This window comes from Ptiloglossa arizonensis, chromosome 4 (genome assembly GCF_051014685.1).
Source record: "Ptiloglossa arizonensis isolate GNS036 chromosome 4, iyPtiAriz1_principal, whole genome shotgun sequence".
Lineage (NCBI taxonomy): Eukaryota > Metazoa > Arthropoda > Insecta > Hymenoptera > Colletidae > Ptiloglossa > Ptiloglossa arizonensis.
The window spans coordinates 16,560,985-16,585,770 of NC_135051.1; the positions used below are offsets into that span (position 1 = coordinate 16,560,985).

Below are 24,786 nucleotides of genomic sequence, written 5' to 3' on the forward strand. Positions count from 1 at the left end.
AGAAATAGATAACTGAACATTTAAAACAGTTAAGATACAATCTATTACCTGAACATCAATTCTCCAAATCACTGTTTCTTATTTTCTTTACACGAGAAATAGATAACTGAACATTCGAAAAATTTAATACACAATCTACTGCTTGAACACCAATTCTCCAAATCACCAACTCCAAATGAATTTCCTCGTCGGAATTGGAAAGCGAGCGATTCGCGTGTTCGACGAAGGTACACGTTTGAACCAACGACTTCGAACCGATGACCCTCGATGTTTCAAACGGCAGTATCCGAAAGAAGAGTAAACAAGTGCATGGAAATGTTCAGCCTTCGAATCGAAGCGACCGTTTCGAAATACGCGTTGATTTAACCGATTCTCCCCGCACAGTGCCTCCCGTATCGTCGAATGGGTCAAAGGGTGTCTATAATTTCGTTTTTTTTTTTTCTTTCTTTCTTTCTTTTTTTTTCCACCGTCGAATTATTCTCCTTCATCGAGAGCCCGCGAAACCGACCATACCCAATTTGCCTGGAATTTACTTTGCGCCCGAACGGAAAGGCTCCCTCTTTCAGCGGCATTCGACGCGGATAAGAGAATACGGACGTTCCATAAAAATCGTACGTGGTAACTCCCGTGGAATCGATGGACTCCCCTCGTTCGAGTGGGTACTTCGTTTTAAAAGCACCGCGGAGCGAAATTAGAACACGTCGGCACGCCGAGGGACCCGAAACGTTACGAAGTCTCGTTGCTCGTACGATTCCAAACGTCGGATTATTATAGACTCGCGTCGTTGTTCCTCGTTTACGTTATCCACTCGACTTCTTCCTCTTACAGTCGGATCTTTTTTCCTTTGCCTCCTTCACAGGAGCTCGACGAAAATTTGAACACAATGCGTTGGGTAACTTAGCGATTCGAAATGTACGAAGATACCTGGATAGGGAATATGAAGATGATCTCGGTGATGGGGTGGAATGAGGGGAACAGGGTGTTTTGGGAATGAAAGTAAGTCGAATTCGAAGGGTTTTATCGTGTCTGCTTTCGATGTTGAAGAAGTGAGCATGGAAAAGTATTAGGTGAAAGTTTAAGTGCAACTTGGTTTCGTTTTCTTCTTTGAATTCTTTGTACTTTGAAGTGTGGAGGACAGGGTTGATTTGTGGACGAAGATTTGCTATTAAATTCGGATAATTGATATTTTTTTGGATTCTTGTGTGTTTTGTATTGTTATTGAATTTTGAGAACGACACGTGTCTCTGGACAACGAGTTGTGAATTTTTAAAGAAGAAATTAATGTTTTGTAGGCTAGCTGAAATGTGAGTTTGGATAGAACGAGACTTGAATTGTCTTTAGTGAAAATAATACGAAGTAGAAAGTACAAATACGAAAATGGAAAGTAACGTATGAAGGATATTAATACAGAATGACCGATGACGTTACAAAGGTGCCATTTGTAAATTTAATACAGTTAGAATCTTTTTTATATCTTAGTAAGAAGGAAAGTGTTACTCTTTGTTCTCACTTCCACAAAGATATTAACAATTGGGACTATACCTTATATTTTATTCATAGCAGCATTAAAAGACAAATCACTCATAATTTGACAAATGCAATCAATCATAATAAAATCATAACACAATTATCAATTAACGAGTTAACCACGTTCGATGATTACAATCGCTTTAATTATTGCTGTTACTTAAACGAACAACAAGCAGTGTATCTAGCAATTGAAATTAATTCAAAACAATATCGAATAATATACGATTTGTTTCCTTGTTATGTAGGTAATTGAGCAAAATTTTGCACACCAAAAACAACTCAAAGACGGATTGAAACGTTTAACGAAAATCGAAATCACACAAGGTTTGAATTTCCTACAATTGTTTAAAATTAATTTCTATCGTTTGTTAGCCATGACTATCCACGTCTCGGTGTGTTCAATTCTAATTTTATTCTTTCAAAATTTTTTTCAACGTGAATTTTGTTTTAAATAACGTCCACTACATTTCTACAGTCTACAAATCGATTTAAATTAATTCCTATCGTTCATCAGTCACGACTATCCACATCTCGGTGTGTTCAATTCTAATTTTATTCTCTCAGAATTATTTTCAAACTTGAATTTTTTTTCTAAATAACGTCTACCAAATTTCTAGAGTCTACAAGTCAATTTAAATTAATTCCTATCGTTCATCTGTCACGACTATCCACGTCTCGGTGTGTTCAATTCTAATTTTATTCTCTCAAAATTATTTCCAACGTGAATTCTTTTTCTAAATAACGTCCACCACATTTCTACAGTCTACAAATCGATTCATCACTCACGATTATCCACGCCTCAGTGCATTCAACTCAAATTTCACTCTCTCAAAATTATCCCCAACGTGAATTCTTTTCCCAAATAACACCTACAACGCTTCCACAATCTACAAATCGATTTAAATTAATTCCTATCGTTCACCACTCACGACTATCCACGTCTCAGTACGTTCAACTCAAATTTCACTCTCTCAAAATGATTCCCCACGTAAATTCTTTTTCCAAATAACACCTACAACGCTCTCATAATCTACAAATCGATTTAAATTAATTCCTATCGTTCACCACTCACGACTATCCACGTCTCAGTATATTCAACTCAAATTTCACTCTCTCAAAATGATCCCCCACGTAAATTCTTTTTCCAAATAACACCTACAACGCTCTCACAATCTACAAATCGATTTAAATTAATTCCTATCGTTCACCACTCACGACTATCCACGTCTCAGTACGTTCAACTCAAATTTCACTCTCTCAAAATTATCCCCAACGTGAATTCTTTTTCCAAATAACACCTACAACGCTTCCACAATCTACAAATCGATTCAAATTAATTTCCATCGTTCTTCGGTAACCACCATCCCCGTCTCGGTGTATTCAACACCGATTTCATTTTCCACATTTTATTTACCACAAATTTTTTTCCCACGACCACCACCGTCGAGTGTAATGCTCCGTCTCGCTTTAATTGGGCTCATTACGCGACACGTCGCGGACCTCTTGAAATTCGTCGTGAAAGTTACAATCGTCGATGTTTCGCGAACTAGCGACGACGGGATATGGAAATACGCCGCGGGCGAAATTTCATTTCGTTATCCTTTCGGCCGCGGCGGCGTATTAACATAAATTTCCATTGTCGCGCGTTATTTACGACTCGATGCCGCTTTTGGCGTTCTCGATTTATTTCCATATCGAACCGGCGCCCGTTTAATAAATTTCGCCCCGCGCCAGTCGAATGCGCGCGTTCCCCTAAACATCCACATCGCGGACGTTGGTTAAAAGGGAATCGAAACTGTTCTCTTTGGTAATGAACGATCTATTTACGGCGTGTCGGTAACAAAAGGACGCTTTTGTAATAACATTTGCGCCCCGTACCGGAAATGTCTGCAGACGTGCACGTCGGTGCATCGTCGCGTCTGTTTGTTCTACCTTTCGCGAGAAATTGTGCAACGATGATTAACCGTTGATTCATCGACGCGTTATGCACAATGGTGAATTAGACTCGATTTTGGAATTATAATTTCCGATCGATCCGACATTTACTGTACGAGAACATTTCGCTTTGGGGAGAATGTTGCCAAGCGGTGAAATTGGTTTTGTATTTATAGTAAACGTTAGGTAAAGCGGTTTAGAAATAACAAATCATACGGTCGAATAATAATATGGAATTACGAAAAGGTTGCGGTTCGTGGCGTGATGCTCTCTTCGTTGCACGATTTTTTATTTTCATCGCGAAATACAACGAAGGATGTATTCATCGATAAATATAAGAGGATGATCTTTCTTTTTTTTTTTCAAAATTTTGATTTCGTTTTCGAGGGAAAATTTCTGTAAGCATACAGCGTTACGGAAATGTCAACAAACAAACATTAACTACGTGTATATCTAATTAGTATATTATGCATTCGTAACATTGGAGTGCAGCCGCAAAATAATTATCCTTTTATAGTGTGGTAGTAATTTCTGTCACTGAATTTTTACAACAGCGTGCAGCAAATGGTTAAATATTCGTTTTTGGTACAGTGGGTACAGTAAATTAGAATAATTGGAATTTTTGTAAATACTGTATCGATCGTTTCGAAAGTAAATTTATTTCATTCGTCATGGTGGAGTTTCTTTTTTGTTACGTTTAACGAAGTGACTGTTCATGAATCAATTGCGTTAGTAGAAATTATGAATAAACGGGTAAGGATACTAAATAGAGCGTTTAAATGTTCTACGTCGAACAAGTGAAATAAATTGAGTACATTACAATTATTAACTACACATTCATTGCATTCGATATTTGAAATTTCGAGATATTAATATTTTCAGTACCGTCGATTAATACTTTGTTCAATGACAAGAGGAATTTTGGTACCGCAGGTACTTGATTACAATAATTATGAAAATTAGTATATGTATAGATAGTCGGACATTAAGAATACACTAATAACGACTATAGTAAAATTATAAAAAGAATTGAAATTACAAATGGAAAGAAACTGTACGACAAAACTACCAAGACTTGTTGAGCAAATATTCAATTCACGTCGCGAAAGTTATTATAAAATTATTTCAATTCATCCTTCGTCCAAAAATTTAATCAAAAACCCACGATTTCTCACTCAATTCGCGTTTCGAATTTTTCTTCCTCAAAGAAACTGCACGAAATATTTGTTTTCTCCTTATCTCCTTAAAATAAAATCTTTTCTCCCTATCTGTCCAATAATCAAACATTCTAAACATACTAAACAATCCTTCGCTCGAACCTAAAACTCCCGATCCTTATCTCCTTAAAATAAAATATTTTCTCCTTATCTGTCCAATAATCAAACATTCTAAACATACTAAACAATCCTTCGCTCAAACGTAAAACACCCCATCCTGATTATTCGCCCAATTTCGAGGATGGACGAAAGATGAGACGAATTTCCCGCGGCGAGCACTTAAATTTCCAATGTTCAATTACAGTTCCGCGAGAACAAGCTGAAAGAGTAGCGAGGGGAGTGGAGGGGTGGTGAAGAAAAATTTTCAGAGAAAATACGATGATTCGCGTCATCTTCGAGCGCATAAAAAGCAACCCCCGGTCCGCATAAATTCTACAACCGCCGCCTGGATTCCTGGCCCGATTATTTTTGTCCCGTTATACCAAAAGCTAATAGAACGCGAATAAAACTCTCCTCCGTGCCCCGTTAAGAGTAAGAGGAGGGGGTGGGGGGAAAGTCGCGAGCACAACGAACAAAATTTCATTTCACAGTCCGTCCGACTCGAACGAGTATTATCGTAAATTTTTCCAACCCCTCCGCTCGCGTATCACCTGCGATTCTCCATTGCTCATCTTCGTCGTCTTCTCCCTCACCCCCCACCACCCATGGTTCCCCACCTTTTGTCTCTACGGCGTCCTCGCGGAAACATTTCTTTCCCGCGGACCGATAAATCAACGTGGGCCCATCCGACGTGGCTCTGGTCATCAATAACCGCGGTGCTTAGGCTTTTTCCTGGTGGGGGTTACGGGACCGGTGGAATATCGAGAGGCGGTGGTTACCACCCCCTTATCGTCCTCCAGCCCCCCTGTTTCTCTTATTTTCTCGGTCTCGGATCGCTCCGATCTCCTTTTTCCCTCCTCGTTCTCCTTTCTACGATCCACGTTCTCCTTTTTCTTTCTCGTTCTCCTTTTTCTTTTTCGTTCTCCTTTTTCCATCCTCGTTTTCCTTTTTCTTTGTCGTTCTTCTTTCCCCGTGTACCCTCCTCCCTTCCCCTCAGCCTTCGTCTCACCCTCTCGCGTTTGTTGCACGCCGAAACGAAGATGTGTGCGCGACCTCGAAAAACTTGCGAACCGGTGCAGTTTAATGACCCGGAACAACGTTGCACCCGGTTGCAGCTGCGAGTTTATTTTTCACGAGTCAGCAGGAGAAAAAGCGACGCGAATGGAACTGCGCATGGGCAGGTGATATCAACGCGCGTTTTATTTTTCCCGCGAAACTTCCAGGCCAAATTCCCGCGTAAACGGGGTCTTGGTCCCGTTGTTCGTATATATGCGCGCGCAGGTGTGTTCGTTCGCGAGAGTCGTTTGAAATTTTCGCGCCTACGGGAAATAATTGCGGTGTATATTTGTCGCGATTTTTCTTTCGAGTTGTACGATGTTGAAAGGATGATTGGAACTCTAGATTGTAGGTGGACATATTTTTCGAATAAGTTTAAGTTGTAGGTGAAGAGGAAAGAGGAGAAGTTTTAATTAGTTGGAAAGTGGACACTTTTATTTGGTTTATAGTCAATCGTAGTATTGAATTTCTGTCGAAGAGAGTTTATATTGCTCAAACACACGAAAAACTTAGGTTTTTCGAACGATGATTTGAAATGGTGTATGAAGAGGAAATGGGCAGGTTTTAATTGGTTATGTAGGGTGAATTGGAAAATGTGGAACACTTACAAATGTTGATATCTATTGCGTAAGTGTATTAAATGTAAGTATTTTGGTGCTCGAATACTAAGAAAATTTTTATAATAATGATATATTTGAAAGATGTTACACAGAGTAGAATTAAGGAATAACTAAACAAAAAGTAGATTCTAGATTTGAGAACAAAAAACAATGTGTAACAATGTTTAAAAGACTGACTAGAAAGTTTATTACGTTATTGCATGATCTTTAAAACAATTTTATTTTTTATTTAATCGATCGTAACATTCAATTTCTATCAAATAGAAATGTTCAAACACCCAAAAACTTACATTTCATTTATTTCTCTCATAATGAGTAAATGTAACAAAATATTGTTTCGAATTAATATCTATTTCACTTGATTTAAAGAATCTCATCACTTTAAACGATTTTAACCTCAATTATTTGATCATCCTCAATAACCAGTAACAGAATCGAATGATTTCGAGAATGAATTACTCGGTAAAATGTTGATCAAAACGTTCGTTCCAAAGTGCATCGTTGGAATTTTGGTTGCATTGAAATAGTCAAATTTTGTTCTCGTGTTATAGCCTCTGTGTCCTGTGACACACGTTACCTACTTCAGAGTTAGATGTAGCACTTTGAAGCAATAAAATAAGTTCGTATAAACACACGTCCCGTTTCGCCTTGTTTCCAAGTTACAACGAGTTTCGTGTTACAACGACAGCGCTTCTTGTTTGAAATGATAACACTGAGTTATTACAATCGTTAGGGGTTGGCAGTGGCCAGACCGAGCCTTTACCCTTTGCATATACCTTTTACACGATGCTCAAAAACAACTGTTATTCTTCCTACGAGACACACCGTACAATAGATTGCTCGAAAAGCACTTTGTCGTTCGGTAAGAAATACAGCTATTCTTGGGTTGTTCGGAAAGTCATTTCGTTTTCTAAAATGGAGAATACATAATTTAGTAAAATGTTTATACGCTCTAAAAAAGTCGTGTTTCATTTTCACCAAAGAAACGAAATGACTTTTCGAACAACCTAATAGTTTCGTCATTTTATTTTTCCAAAGGTGGTACTACTGTTCGATGAACATGTATAAAGTTTCATGTAGATCTATCCACTCATTCGTATATTTACAATTGTTCAAACTTGAAGTGTCATATCTTTTTTACAATAGAAAAACCGACAAAACTTATCGAACAATCCTAGTATATATAATACATCAACTCGTTAGATTGTAACCTAAATTCGTCTCGAAACTGTGTCTCGCTACTAATGGAAAAAGCAATAAAAATATACATAATAAAACCTAATACTTCACCCTACTTGTACCCAAAATTTTGCAACAGAGGAATTGCAATGTCAAACCGAAACACCGTTATAATATATATATATAATACATTATATATAATATGTAACTCAACGAGTTGAAGTATATACTTGGTTATTCGATAAGTTTTCTCATTTTTGTTCATTGTAAAAAAGAAAAGCTCTCGAACCGTTCTCGTGAGAGAATAAACGGTGCTCCGGTTTAACATCGCGATTCCTCTGTTGGAAAATTTTGTGTACAAATAGAGTAAAGTATTAAGTTCTATGACGTACATCATATTATATCACATAAATATATTTTCTCACGAGAACGGTTCGATTCGCTTTCGAGATCGTCTTCGGTTTCGAAATTTCTGATACGAAGGAGAAATTGATCGCTCGCGATACTTGGAGGAACGCATGCAACGTCTAGGAGAGTGGAACCGTCACGGTATAATATTGTTAGCGTTCCGAAGGAACTGTGGAGCCTCACCCGTCCGAATTGTCGCTAATCGGATATACTTTCAGAAGGGGGAGTGGAGGTTGGGGGATCCTCCTCGACCGATATCGAGCCACTTGCTTCCTTTCCCAAAGCTCCTGCGGGAAAGTACGTCAATTTCCGTTCGCGATGGCGATTCGTCGAAATTCCGCGTCCCCTCGTCCCCCCTCCCCCCATGCTCCACCATCGCTTGGAAACCGCCGGGCCGATCAGCACCCCGGAAATTCATCGTCTGCCTCCGTTTTCTCCCTCGTTTATCTTGCCGGCGTATCGTTCGCGAGTGTCTTCCGATATTACAGATATTTTCAGACGTAACACGCCCTGAGTTTATAGCGTATAAGATGGATCAAGCGTTACGAGTACCGTGGTCAGAGGAGGGAGGTATAGGTACAGGGGAGGGGGCAATGTTTTGAAACGAGAACCTCGCGAACGCGTACGAGGATATGAGAGTCTCGCGCCGGCAGAATTATTATTGTTGTTCTTGGCCCTCGTCCGTCATCCTTCAGATTCGCTTTTCATCGACTCGAGTTTCGTTTCGAACCAGCTGCGTGTTCAAGTACCGATGGAATTCAAATTTTTCATCGACCTTCATGCTGTCCTTTCGTTAGATTCTACTGATAATGGCGAAGTCTTTGAGCGAAGAGTGTCACGAATTTATGATAAGATTCTAGAGGGTTTGTTTTGAAAGAAAGATAACAAATTGAATAGTACGAAAGGAGAAAATACTTGGAAAGTGATTGTTGACGTTTGTTCTCTGTGACAGGTACACTGGCTTTGGTAAGATTTGGCAGAAGTGTCAGGAATGGAGTGATAAGCTTAAGTATGTTTAGAAATAGACTTAAGTGTTAATAAAAAGCCAGTAAAAATTAAGAATTCTGTCAGTTCGATTAAAACTCGTATAACTATTGATCAAACTTTTTAGTGCTTTTTAGAACACCATAAAGAATCAATTCGGTAACGATAATTACAATCTTTTCACAGTGGTGTAAACATGATAGTCGATAATTGTGTTAGTTAAGTTTAATAAAAATGTTACTGTTCTCAGTGACCACAAAAGGAACAGTCCTCCAGATCTTGTGCAATCGAAGAGCGAAAGAGATGTAAACAAACGCATGTGATCGACACGTGGGAAAAACAAGGTCAATTTCACAGTCTTCTTTTATGACACACATTCCACAAGAATGTTTGTTTTTCTTCACTGACTCGTCTGGTTGAATCAAGTATACGTTTATCATTCTCTATCTCATTTACTGTTCTCGTTTTTCGAAGAAGACTCGCGAAAAATTTTAATCCACTGCGGAAACATTAATAAACTACGTGTGAAACAAAGTCAAATAGAACATACGTTAATACAATCTTTTTTCATTGTCTTTAGTTCCTTTAGAAACCATCCCTGAAATGTGGTCCACTTATCAAAAAACATCTTGTGCATCGTCAACTCTACAAACCTCACAAATATCTATCCCAACCTACAAAGTGTACCTCGATTGAATGTTCCTTGTAACGTTGTTATCGGTTCCCAGTGATTTCCCTCCACGCGAGAATTTCCCAGTGTTCCAGATCATCGTTAAGGGTTCACGGTGGATATCGTCTCGAAGAAACGCATCAAAAGATTTAAAACACTGAAAACACGCGGTTTAAAACGACCGAGAAGCGAAGCGTTCACCCGAGCTGCTAGCGAGCAATGGCGTCGCAACGTTTCCCGGCGAGTTGCACGGAGTTTCATTAAAATCAGCGAAGGGCACGGTTCTCCGCGTCGGGTCTCCTCGCCGTTTAAAAGTTCGTTCCGTTAGGGGACGTAGACGATAATTACTGTGGCAATCGTCCGTTTCGATCGACCCGTGGAAAAACGAGGATAGAGATCAAACCCGACGACGGGGTGGTCTGCGAGAAGCGCCCCGCGAAGAGAACGCCATTACGTGGTAATTCCGTTAAGATGGCGGCGCGGAGATACGATATATCCAAGGGTGTAACGGAAACGCGGGCGACAATTTCGCTTGGAAATCGGAGAAAATTCGATGACGAGGACCGCTGGAATTACGGTGGATTAATCGACAACGACGCCCGCGCCGATCGTGATTATGCGACTTAAAGAAGTCGGGATACCTCGTCGGGAACTCATCGTCGACGAAGTCGCGGAGAAACTCGTCCCTTTGTGCCCGGGAAAATTGAATCTCACGCGATCGAGTGTGAATTCGCGGACTGCTTGTTCGGGCTCCTTTTTCGTAACTTGCACGAGCCATCGTAGCTCGGGAGTTTGTAAATATTTCCAAGGAGAGTCTGTTCGTAGCGATCTTGGATATTGATGAGGATTCTGTTTATTGTTCTGGATCGTGAAATGGGTCGATTATATCGAGTACACTGGGTAGTAGGAACGACCGTACGAGAGTCTTTCTATGTGAGAAAGTGAATCGAAAGTGTGGAATAAAAAAGTTCGATGGCTTTGTTCCTGAGGAAATCAATGTCGAGAGTTCGAGCAGCAGAGGTCGTAAGTTGTCGAGGAATCAGTCGTTTCGACTCGAATTATCGGCCAAGGCGATTGCATATGCAAATCTATCGACGAAGATCGTGGAAAGGCAACAGAGCGAGTCGACAGCGATAACGAGGGATGACTGGAACGCATTGGCGTAGGCACAGACCCAGAATATTAACCATTCAATTGGAACATACGCTGGTACAAACTTTTTTCATTGTTCTCAGTTTCTGAAACCATCCCTGAAATATTGTCCACTTATTGAAAAATATCTTACGCATCGACAACGAACGATGTACTCGATGAACATTGTTTACAAACCTCACGAATATCTATCCCAACCTACAAAGTTGGTGAGGTAATTCTTACACAGTGGAACAAAGCAATTATTGTATCTTTTATAATAGAATACCGACAAATTCTGCGTAATAACAATTATTACGATTGAGTAAAGAATTGGAAAATACTAGACTTTTCAAACTTTGTACAATTTCTCGCTTGGTTAACAATTACCCCGAGAAACTTTCACCCAATTATCCAGGCAGTGTAACTCCGAGGCGGTCACGAAGAGAAATAGGAAACCGGCGATATTTGAGGTCCACGAGTGAAAACACAAAGCCTCGCTAAGTCCAATAAACAGAGATACAATTGTCCCTTGGGTGTACCCAGCAAATATTGAGAATGTTTCCGTTAGCGGGATACGAAATACATATGAATAATCTTAGCGAAGGAACCGTCCCCTGCCTCCATGTTTCATGCACCAACTAGCCAACAATTACCTCGTTCGCCCGTATTATTTTTCCTCCAAGTTTCTCTCGCTGCGGACAAACCTCTCCGTGCCGTATATTTCGTACATATTCGAACGAGTTTCGTCGTATCGATAGCTCCTCGCGTGCCCCACGCGCGTGGTAATTGATCCTTTAATTACTCCGTGGTGCGCACAAAAGACAAGCCCGATTGCGCGTTAACTTCGGTGAGCATGAATTCCGTGCAGCGATTGACTCCAGTGCCGGGATCCCAGTGTCCGTGCACCACCGAATCCCGTGAAAGGACACGCGTGCACGGACGTCGGCCGACAACGCTGCTAGAGTCCAAACACGGTCGAACGTAATTTGCAAACTTCGGGGCGCTCCGGCTAAACCGACCACTTCTCGAGGCTACGATTCCGATTTCGATCGGGATTTTCAAGCCGAGAGGCGCTCGCTAGGTCGAGCTCCCCTTTCGTTCGACCCAGTTTACGATGTCTCCACGCTAAGAAGATAATTCCCAGCCAACTGCATGCGGAACGAATCTACGAAACGGTGATTACCATCGTGAGTATCTCAGCCGAGTGGAACTACCGCTGTACCCTTGTGCACTGTTCTGGTCAATTTCCAGCGAAATTGAACTTCGATATTAAATAACGTTTCGACGAAATATTTTACACGGAATTTGGTGAGTTTTTATTGGGAGTGCTCGAAGAATGTACCAGGCAATGAAACGTGTTTTTGATGTTGTTTCGTAGGAGATTTTTTATGTTTCTTATTGTGGTGTTTTACTTTTGGAGGGAAATATATACAGAGGTTTCGTTTGTTTCTTAAAGTGGTGGATATTTAGTTTCGGTTGGGTGTGTTATTTATTTCGTTTCTCGAGAAATTTGTAAGAGTTAGTGCTTGTAATTTAAGTATAATGAAAGGGTCATTGGAGTTACAGTACTGGTGTTTAGTGTGCGATTTGTATTGCGAAATACAATGCAAGATAGTGAAGAATTTTCTACTAGGTTGGCAAGGCAGTTAAAAATTGTACATGCAAAGAACAATTGGTAATTATTTGTAAACAACATTCAAGATTTTTCTAGGGGAATTTATCGAACTGGAAATTTTTATAATTCGTCTACTTATATAATAAAAATATTGTACGATTCTCTAAATATAATTTAGTGTAATAGAAAATGAATTGTAAATTTCATTCCGTAGCTGTGTCAAAAGTGTCACCCTAACTGGTAAACACGACTGTGTTTCGTTCAATAATTGGAAACAAATAAATACAGATTATTATTCCATATATGAAGGTGCAGCTTTTAAATTCAACAAGTAGGGCTTAACCGAGACCTCGATTTCGGCTTTTCCGAACTACAGGAAATTGTAAATATTTACTTATCCGTTTATTCAACGGAAAAGATTTCAATTTCCCAATTGTCGTGAGAGTTTATTAAAATTTCAAATTACAGAAATACGCGCGAGGTACCAAAAACAGCGAGGAGAAAAATTTACGCTCGTACCGAAGTATCGGTAGAAAAGGAGCAAACGTTAATTTAAATTTCACGGGAGTGTAAACGCGATTCGCCATATCCTCGCAAATTCTACAGATTTTACGGGACATGAACACGAAGAATCTCGTTACGGTGCTATACAAAAATGAAAAAAAGAAGAAGAAAGAAACAATCGTTCGAAGATGGGCGAAAAAAAAAAATCATTCGTTGATGGACAGTTAGCTAATGAGTGTTCAGTGACGTTCGTGCAAACATATTTACATGGACGCCGATGGAATTCAATTCTATGACGCGACAGCGATTCGCAAACTCTGAGAATGAATTTCCATGAGAACACGCGGCCGTGTTATATGAAATTCCGGAACTCTTTGTCAATATTACCGCCGCTGAAAGAGCCGGATGCTTCGAGTTTAATATGATTAAAATTGAGCCCCAAGTGCACAGGTCCGTGATAAAATATTAAATATTTTCACGGCAGAGGTCCGAGTACCGATGGAATTTCAGTTCCAGTAATTAGCTCGAATCGAGCGAATCGCGCGAATTCCACGAATTGTCCTTAATCATGGCCGAACGAAGAATGCGTACACGCACAAAGTCGATGGTATTCTTAATTTGCAAATCAATTCTGTGAACTGGGCGCAGTGGTGCGCTCCGGTGCATCGTTACACCGCAATTTCTAACGCGACTCGGGCACGCGGTGAAAAAAATTCCGGAAATTTGCAAATATTTTATTCCCAGGACTGCCGCGTTTCGTATTTACATGGGCCTCGAAAACGTAGTTTTATCACAAATATACCACGAGCGAACGGAACGGAACGGAACGGAACGGAACGTGGTATGCGACTCGAAATTAAACGTTCGAATTTCTATCGGGTATCCCTTGAAAATATTCGAACAATTTTTTAAGTTGCGCAATCTTACGATGCGTATCAAATGCGATACAATGTTTCGAAAAATATTGTACATTTTGTCCGGTACCGGTGTCAAAAATTAATAACAGGTTACGAGAAATGTAGAAATTTATCAAATATTTAGAGATTTGAATGAAATTTTAAGTTCTGTTTATTCTTCACACCGATCGTCCTTGAAATTTATAAAATATTTAGAGATTTGAATGAAATTTTACGTTCTATTTATTCTTCGCACCGATCGTCCTTGAAATCAGTTTATTAAATTTTCAATTTTCTACCGGGCACAAAATTTAGTCACATTGTATTAAAATTTACCTAAAATCGATTGTTGAATATTTATTATATACACTCGAAAGAAAAACATATTTGAACGCATCTACGTATTCCTTTAAATTCTATTGCAAATACACCAAGGGAAGATGAATAACAACGAACAATGTTGAGAACACAAACGAAATTTGCAACAACACCTGCAACGTAATCGAGCCCGCGTCGAAGACAACATTGATACTGAAATACAAGTTTCTGTGTGGTTCTATAAAGGCGAATGAAAAAGTTGCACGAGTCTGCGTACAACGAGCCATTAATCAAGCTTCAAAAGGTAATCTCATCGCGTGGCCATCGTTCTGGAAAGGATTAAGAGTCAAACGTTATATTTCGGTCGTTCCATTGTCGATTATCTCTCTGAACGACGTGCAAAAAAAAAAGAAAAATGAAAAAAAGAAAAATTGAAGAAAAAATTGTCATCGGTTTAAGATATTACAAAATTATCCGAGAGGCTGACCAGCAGGAGAAACGATCAACGCCATAGACAATGTATCTACGAACGTCGCATCCTGAGGGTGTGACGCGCCCTTTCCTTTATGGTGCACCTTGCCCCATCGTCGCTTTGTCGGGCGCGCACGCTTCCACGAGCAAGAAAGTGATTTTCTGCCGCGATAACCGTGATTTCTAAGACACGCCGCCTTTACGGCGCAATCAGAGGCCCTGGTTGAACGACCGACAAACGCCTTTTGATGTCGAATCACTTCGACATCTCCTACCACGGTCTCATCCTTCCACCACCTTCGAGTGGATTCGCGCGACGAGCGCTCGTCACCTGGGTACGTGGCATATATCACATTCACGCGCCACCTCGCACCTGCTTCCAATTAATTAACGAATCTCGTCGCGATGTTTTCGATCCGAAGCTCGGATATCGCGTCGTTGGAAAAATTCTCGAAGAAAGTAACTTCAAGGTTTGTTTCGATTTTTTTTTGGTAAATAAACAGAGGCTGTAACGTTTGGATTTGAATCTCGAAAGTTGGCTCAAAATGAAATACTTGAATAATAGATTCATTGTTTGGAGTGAATTTATGAAGTAATATGAAATTCTCATTGCAGTCGTGTTGGTGAAGTTAATACTCAGTCTTGTGACTTGAATCGATAACGATTTTGTGAAATTCATGTTTATTGTAAAATATTGGAAATGAATAATTTATGTGTGGTAAATTCTGTGGTGATATATAATTCTCACTTTGTGTTGGTAAATTTAGTAGTTAATTTTACAACTGGTTTGAATTAACAAAGACATTGTATATCGTTTGTCAATTTTGTATAGTTGAACTTAGTTCGGTCGGTGGAAAATATTCTTTCCTTTACGTTGAGTGTGTTCGTAAATTTCAGCTTCTAGATTTAAATTACTCAGGATCTTTCGTTCTCGATACTTTATACTTTGCGTAATTTTAATTAGAAAAGTCTGGTGTATTAAATACCTCGTAAAAACATTCCTCTCATTTTACGTGTGACAAAACACTCGCTCGCGAAAGTAGTCGCAGTTAGTATTCTCAGGAGCGTCACGGGGGACTTTTAATAAGGACAGTTTAACATTTTTACGTTGGTACATTCACGGTGCATAAACTGACCTTTTCCTTGGTACCCAGCGCGCTGTGTTTAAAGAGAAACCTTTGCAGCTCTGGTAATATTTTCCCACTTCGCGCGTCAGCCGCTCAGCATTTGTACCTGCCATTGTGCTCGAACAAATAAAATGAGCAACGAGCTCTTTTTAGAAATTCTGGAAAAAGTAACTCCTCCTGTTCATAGTTCGAAATCTGGTTGAAACGCAGACTCCAGGTGCAAAACAGCAGAATGGCTCTCGTGTAATTTTAAATGCTAATTGGGAACACCGGCTCAATATAAATTTGCTCTTTAGAGAAAATTGCTCCTTAGAGATCGTAGCCCAAGGAGACAATGTCTTTTATACGATGGCAAACAACCACTTTAGCATTTTTTGGTGTACAACATTTTACGATATATCTTTCTGATCACTGTTGATTCTGAACACCTTTTTAAATTAAAATTTGCAACTTCTGTCGTGCATTTTATATCAATTTCTCACAAGGTGAAAATTTCCCGACGAATATTTCAAATCAAGTTACCCTAATGTTAACCCCAAAGTTAAGGTATATACGTGGCAAGCTTCTCGCGATAACATCCGCACAAAATTATATTTTCTATCACGGTTATTATCGAGTCTATCGAAAAATCACACAGAACGAAAAAGTTGCCAAATATAATTTTCAACAAAATCCGTTCTCTGCCCCATTGCCGTAAAATAAAAACCGAGCGAGATATCGCGCCTTTTATACTCGATGCCCCGAACAACTCCCTTACCGTGCAATAATTTCCCAACGCGTCTTAAATTTTCGCTCGAGTTACTCCACACCGTGGCAACAACCAGAATCCTATTTTTCCCTCGTACAAATTAAAAGAACAAACCACTTAAGCACAGCCGATTTCTGAAAACAACCCGAAACGACTACAACGAGGCACCTGCTCAGGGGTGAAAAACTCGGTAATCGGCGGGCGCGCGGAGTCCAAGGGGCTCGGGACCTCCCTGAAACATCATAAATCACGAGGTCGTTGCGTCTGAGAAGTTTTCATAGTCGGTTGGTTCGACCTGTGCCACCCCCTTGCGCCCCCACCCCGACCGAACTATCATCAGTCGGCTCCACCTCTCTTTCCGCGTCTCGTTCTCATTACGAAGTTCCCGGTCATCAAATTTTATTAGCCCCGCTTCAAGGGTTCGCCTTACTTCTAACTCAATATCGTAGATTTGTAGTCTCGGTTTAACTACCCTCTCTCTTCTCGTCCTCGTCCCGTGTACCCCCTCCGCGATCCATGATTCGCCGGTCTCGCTCGTTGGCACACTCTCTCACCGTCCTCGTCGCTGTCCGTCCCTCGCCTCCTCCTTTTCTTTTTCTTTGTGTTCCCTCCACGGGCCTGGAACCCCAGATGCAAGCGCGGCGGTGCCGGTGGAGCCTCGAGCTTTCGACTTTGAAAGCAGCAATAATTCCGTGCTCTACAGCCGAGAACTAATTTCCACCAGCCGCCCGTAGCCAGCCCGGCTGATCCGAGCGAGACGAAGAAGGGTGGACGCGAGCTCGCCACTCCCCCACCCTCGCGCCCCGCCCCCTCCACCGCGATTCCTCCTATTCAACGCGAGAGAAGGGGGTCCGTTTTCTCCTCGCGCCGCTTCGTCGTCCGAGAACGGACTCGTGTGCCCGTCGTTCACGCTCGCGACCAATAAAGTCCCTCTAACAGGTCGCGCGACCGATCCAGCGGTAGTGTGGTGGGGGGAGCAGCGGCTGCGACGAAATCGCGTCGTTTCTGGCCAGGCAGTTTCGAGCCGAGCACGGATGTAACGAGTGGAGCCCGATCGGTGGGATGGGGCTGAATATTGCGGTTCACGGTCGGGCTACCGCTTCGTTTCCAGGCGACGGAGACTCCTGATTGCGTCAATTCGGAACCGATAATTGTTGGTCGAGGGTGGATAGGCTGGATCGTGCTCGTGGGAACGCGAAAGACGAATCGAAACGCGATGGTATACGCGCGATATGTTCAGATTCGGCTTGTCTTTGTAACGTATGCAAGGGAATAGTCCTTACGAAGGTTTCGGACGAGTCACGCTCTTGCACTGTGACTGGAGCCCGGCTGAAAGTCACGGACGAGAAATCGAGGGGGTTAATGGGGTTCGTGTGCGAGGAACGTGGACCGTTGGCGCCATTTTTCTCGGTTGTTTTTTTTTTTTTGATAGAAACGTCTGACCTTGTACGAGTGTTTGTCTCTTTCACGGGTTTATTTTTCAGCTACCTGTAGTACGTGTTCTTCGTGGAGGAGTTTTGCGCGTTCAGGGAATGAAAATTTGAGTTGTTTTTATATTTGGGTGGATTGATCCGGTTTACTTTCTCGTATCTTACGAAAGATCGAGTACACGGTGTACTAGATAGGTGATGGTTGAGAGGAGGTCCAAAGTACTGATTTTGTGAGACAAAGGTTCACGATCTTCTGTACCTTTTGGATGATAGAATCTGATAGGGTAGACGTTATATTTATCTTTCTATCGATGCAGAAAAACAATGCGGAAAAGGGAAAATTTTCTTTGGTGTTGTTTATTCTTTCTTCTTGAAAGTTAACACTCGATTTCTTAAAGCGAAATTGGTGTATATATCTGGTGACACTTTGTCAGGTTAAGAACGATGGATTTAACGATACACGACACGTACTGTTACATTATAATAGACAAATATAATATATTTGATATAAAAATACCAGAAGCAGTTATTCGTTATTTTTGCTTCAATTTTATAATCAGCGGAACAGAATGTAAACGATATTTGTTCCGTCGGTTTCATGAAAATATTTCATTCTAAAGTGGTTATAAAATCTCGAAATATTCGAAAATTGTTTGTTTATAAACTCGATTTTCACTGATAAATTTCTGCCTCGTTTAAACCTTTGCCCCTGTACGTATAACCCCGGTGATACCGATAGGAGAATTTAATCGTGACATTGTTAAGTGACACGGTATTATTTTGCACGATACGTTAACAATGCAATGCAAACAACTAGCGCGCATAATTGTCAAGAATGCAGTAATACAGCATCCTCGACAAACATAGTGTTGATATTGCGAGCTATTATTAACGCAATAGAAACAGATGGTATTAATCAACCATCGTTTCCAGCACTATACACTAGCCAGGACTACCAACAGTAGACTTGGTTGGTAAACAACCGGCAAACTGTGGCACTAGTAAGAGTTTGTTGAAATTCGAACATCGGTAGTTAACGATGACGTTACGTTAACGACAGTATTAAATGTCAGTTATTAGACACTTGCTATAATGGTACAGGTAACTACGCGATCAAAAACGAAGGTGTCGCGTCGCACTTATTATATAGACCTAACATCGAATACATGTTGCAATTATTACGAATAGTATGAATATATAGATTCACGAAAGTTTAATTACTTCTGGTAACAGTCGTTGGATAATTATCATTCAAATCTACTCAAACTCAAAGTTTCATTTATATTTTTGAAACTCCTTCAAAAGTCTAAATCGTAAAAGTCAAATTTAATTATTAATAACGTATATTCTGAAAGATTTAACCAATTATTCTTCAAATAACTGATCGCCGAGGAAGCAACAGAATGTAACAAAAAATAAAAAAATATCGAAAGCGTAAGATTTCCAGGAACGAGAAATAATTATCCAATAACTAACCCAGAAATTTAACATTAAATGGTAGCATATTGTTACGATAAAATTCTACAAATTTAGAAATTTATACTTTATTCTACACGAGTTCTCAAGTATAAAGGAAAAGTAAAAATAGAGATAAGTGAAACGGTGTCGAATTTGCTATTCCGGGAAGGTCGATGTATGCAACTCGAGAATAAGATCGATTTCGTGCAATCGAACTGCACCGGAGACACGGCTCGAAATGGCGAGATGCATCTCTCCGTTAGGAAAGTAAGTATTATACTTAACTCGCTGAAACTACGGAGAACATTTTCTAATATTATCCCCAATCTCGCGACGTTCCGATAATTATCCGAAGCGGATCAATCGTGGGGCATCCGAAACGAGGTTATTAAAGAATTACCAGCAATAACCGTAATCCTCCAAGGTACTGTGCACGGGAACAAGTATAATTCCCAGAATCCTGTTATCGAGCCGCTCCCGATTGGGAGTACGACAAATTGAAGACTGCGAATGACATATAAAAATTAATGAGGGGCACAGTTAGAGAGGTCGCGTAACATACTTGACGATCGCCAAAGATCCACGTAATCCTCTTACGTTGCTGGATCTTTAGATCCGCGTTGACTCATCCGGCAGGTTGCGCTGTAAGCCTTTAAACCTATCTCAGACGAACCAATATCAGGGCAATTTCGAGAAAACGGTGTCACGACATATCGACTGAACCGTGGGCAAGCTTTTGGATCAAATTACCAGGGTGGATGTGTTCTAGAGGTGACATGGTCTCGTGCTTGGGAAAATCTTACCTCCTTTTAAATGGATCTAGCAATTATAAAAAACTTTCTTCGAGCGGCGAATATTTTTCGAGCGTGCACCTTAACCTGTTTGTAACACGAATTATCCTTTTGTTCCTTATTAATACTTTAATCTATTAATATTAATTCAATCTATTACAAGTATCGTTGAAAATATCCTTGTTGCTACCGTTTCTTGACGACGACTAATAGAGACAATTAAAAAAAAACTAACTTACGACACAGTCTGATAATCCATGACTTCTCTCGTAAACCAAACTATCTACTAAATCGAACGTTTCCATCATAGTCAATGTTTGTAAATACTATCTCAGACAGACACACCTGCGGTGGAAGGACACGCAACTAAATCGTTTACAAAGCTGAACAAACTTCAAAGTCGATTTTCTCGAAAACATTTCTCAGAGTCCCAGAGACATAATAAGTCCCAAACAGTTAAACCGAATTCTTTTGTCAACGTATTTCTCCACGTAGTAATCTTCTTGGTTGTGTTACGAATTCCATCCCACACTGTACAAATCAACGATGTTATCGTTCATAGAAGATTCCACTTGTTTCGAAATCAAACGAAAAGAAATTTTGGTACCAACTAATATACTAAACGACTCCTGCGAGTACGACACGCAAACATAAAAATAAAGCTCGACGAAAACCCTCCTCTCGCGAAAAGCTTTCAAATGGTACATTTCGACTCGAAGAACACACTTTCAGCTCCAAGGAAGTTACAAAATATAAAAAAAAGATTCCTGAAGAATTAAACAATTTTCCATACACCAATGGGTCAATGGGTCAAGTTAGTGTACAGCTGGAAGTATACTTGAATATATCCTCTCAACATTTACCTGAGTTTCGATTACGCGAAACCTGATCATAGTAACATCGACGTATTAAAAAAAACTGATCCTCCAAAACTTACCTTTTGCTGCTGCGCCTGCGTGGGTTCCGTGGCGAGCAGTTGCTTCAAGGCCGGATGTCCGTGGCCATTCGGTGTGGATGTTGCGCCCGGCGTGCTAGGCGTACTTGGATTGCTTCCTGGTGTATTGGGAGTATGAGGCCCGGTCGTGGGACTGCTAGGACTAACGCTCTCGTTCACCTTGCTACCGGCATGATGGTTTTCCGTGTGCCTCCTGAGACTCCTCGCGTCGCAGTACGACTTGCCACATCCTTCCGCTTTGCACTCGTATGGCTTCTTGTTCCGATGCGTCAGCATGTGCCCGTTCCTGGAACAAACACGCCTCTGATTTTACCCCGATGACTTCATTTAATAACAGCGTCGAATTTAATAATCTTCGCTGAATTTAACACCACCGTCGTTCGTTCTTTTTTTTATCGAGAAATTTCAACCATTACAACAGGGCTGACGCTAATTTTATGCATATCATTTTCTACTCCATATAAGTAATTTTAGAACTTGCGTAAAATGATAAAATTTAGTTTTAATATCGCTGATTGTAGTCGTACCGTGACGGTGAATTTACTTAATTTATGTTTCTGTAATAATTTTTTACGATTCGGTTTCTTGGTCGATGTTTTAATTTTGATGGATATCTGTGATTGTTACTCGTGGTATTTATCTTGTATTAGGGTCTTTTATTGACCGATACGAATATCATTTTTGAAAGAATTGGTTATGGATATCTGTATGTATTTATTTGTATATTGTTTCTTTCTTAGGAGGGTTATATGTTATACGTACGGTCGAAACGTTGAAAATAATTTACGTTGAACGAATTACGCTTATCTCGTTTTCATTCTTAACAATTTACCGAGCTTGGACCTGAATCGAGTTCAGTTCTGTTTTTCTTATGATATATATTATGAATATAAAAATATTACAGGAACAATTTACTAGATTTTCCTAATCAGGAATATTCCCAACTACTTTTATCTGACGTTGGTAATTTATTGTTTCACAACTTTGGTAAAAAAGATTTCTTTTCATACAAAAATTATTTTTCCTTTCTATCAAAGAATTTTTTAATACGCGCTTGAAGAATGAACGTCAACCTTTTAACAAGATTGTAGCAAAAAGGTTGCGTCTATGTTTTCGTTGATTTTTTAAATAAAAATAGGACAGTTATAGTAATCTTATCATATAAAAACAATATTTAAAAACACTATTGTAACGTAGAATACTTTCCGAGGAATTTTACAGTTTCTCAGGAACACAATGGCATCATCATATTAAAAAAAAGATTCCTGAAGAATTAAAAAATTTTCCATACACTAATGGGTCAATGAGTTAAGTTAGTGTACAACTGGAAGTATACTTCAATATTTCCTTTCAACATTTATCTGAATTTTAATTACGCAAAACCTGATCACAATTACATCGACACATTAAAAAAAACTGATCCTCCAAAAATTCAAAATGGAAATGACAATTTCATATACATTGAAATAATAATTTTCATAATAATGAAAATTCTCCATAAACTAATAAGTTAACAGGTCAAGTTTGTATGTAACTGAAAGAAGCTTTCTTTCTCAAGCTTGCAACTGTGCAACATTACGCCATCTTTCTTTAAGGAGACGAAAAACGCGCGAAAACCAGATCGCATAATCCCACCGCGTCAAACACAGAAAATGATGCCGACCCAATTATGTTGCTATCTATATAGAGGATCTCCTCGAGTCCGGAAATCCCGTACAACAACAAGCACGTTCCACGTCCTATCTGCGAGGCACATCTAAGCTCATCCCCAACGTGACAGCCTTACGGCCGTTTCCATGGCTAAAGACTTCTCTCCACCCCATTTGCTCGATATCCAATGTAATGCCATCGACGGGGCGAAACGTACACTTAACGGGCTCGTAGACCTGCTTTGACGAGTCTCGTGTGTTCCACGAAGATGAACACTTAATTTCTGAGAGCGTTCAAAGGTATAACCCTTTAGTTTTTCTTATGATATATATATTAGCATATCAAAGTGGTCTACGTTCTTCATCAATAGGGATCATAAAAGAGCCACTTCGTTGTTGTATCAGTCATTTATCATAGCGTTTTGACTTTGATATCGAGCCTATTAATGGTGATAAATCTATTGAAACCACTATAGTGACCCATCTATTTTATCACGACCGAAAACACTTATCATTTACAGTTTAGAACAGCTCTGTACTCTATTTACTTATTGTAATAACTTATTGCCTCTGTAACGTTAAACCAAGCATAAATCTCAAGTTAGAATCTTGTAAATATTATTCAATTTTCATTTACAAACGATATACACAGATTTATACGACATGCTTTCTCCTTACTTAGAAACTTAATTGAAGCTGATAACTCGAGGAGACTGTTCTTGAAAAAAAAGAAATAAATCGAGCAGAACCCTTTCAAATTGTTTGAATACTGTGTTAAACAATTTTCTATTTCTTAAATTATCAAAGAAGCGTCTAAACGTACGCAGATCCGTCAAAAATACTAATACTTGAGGTCGATAACTCTAGAAAATTGTTCATGGAAGAAAAACAAGAATGGACTTCTGTCTTGCACGGTTTCCAGTCTCTTCGAACGCAAGAGAAACATTCGAACGCACCGAAATCCGTGCAAAGGAATAAAAAATACCGATAGTCGAAGTTCACAACTCGAGGGAACTGTGCCCGTGAAATGAAAACTAAGTCTGGCAGAGTCCTTTGAAAACCTTCGGAATTCCGTCCTGTACAATACCCCGTATTTTCAAATCTAAAAGAGTCATCTGAATGTACTAGTGGCACTCTCTTCGGAACAGACGCGGGATAAAAGTGCGACCGGGGTCGTAAACGTTCATCAAGCGTGGCCAAGTTAACTATTATCGCGCGCTGCGTGCCATTTTCACGACATTGCCACGAAACCCCACGGACGAGACAGGAAGAAAGAAGTGGAAAGGGAGCACAGACGAGCGGAAAGTGCAACAAGTTGGCGATGCGGTCTAACCGACGAATAAGAAGGGTACCTTTATTGCCCTTAAGAAGTGTCTGATACGTTGATCTCCTCCCGTTGCCCTAGCCAGTAATTGCATTAATCCGGCAATGAGTTACACGGTGGAAACGACATCGTTAAGCGCGAACGTCGTCGTCGTCGTCTATAGCCGTAACTATAATCGAGATCCGAGATTTAGCGTGGATAAAACAGGCCGTAAGTGGGTCTGTAAATTGACGGGCTATAACACGAGCGACGTTACTTCGATTCCAGCCATCGACGCGGTCCTCCATCGATTTCTCTCGGCAAACATTTACCAGGGAGTATTGGTACGTCGATGAAGATCAAAAGAGAAACGACACTGGGGAAGATTATCTCCTGGGTCGGTTAAATATTGATATCGATGGGTATCTACTCTCCTCGTCGCTCTGCAATGTCATATTTGTGCTCGAGTAAATGAAGTTTGCCCGTGTTTGATGGCATAGGAGCATCGACCTGTATTTCGAGGTAATCTCGCGAAGCTAAGAATTTTAATTCTGCACATTTTTAAAACGCGTAGTGTTTGGATAGGTATCGACGATTCGACGAGACTTCTTTGGGAAATTTTATCTTAGAATAGATTTTGGGATTCTTGGTGTGTATCTGGAAGTATTTGTTCATTGATAATTTAGGAT

The 24,786-nt window shown here is 40.1% G+C and overlaps 1 protein-coding gene across 4 annotated transcripts in view; it reads right to left on the minus strand.

Annotated features, from left to right (window-relative positions):
- The window catches only part of LOC143145921 (uncharacterized), an 827,424-nt gene that overhangs the window by 165,430 nt on the left and 637,208 nt on the right, over window positions 1-24,786 (minus strand). For all 4 annotated transcript variants that reach the window (XM_076309758.1, XM_076309757.1, XM_076309759.1 and 1 more), the window contains one exon: window positions 21,128-21,431. In XM_076309758.1, coding sequence (XP_076165873.1) covers window positions 21,128-21,431 — 304 coding nt within the window. The remainder of the gene's footprint in view (window positions 1-21,127; window positions 21,432-24,786) is intronic.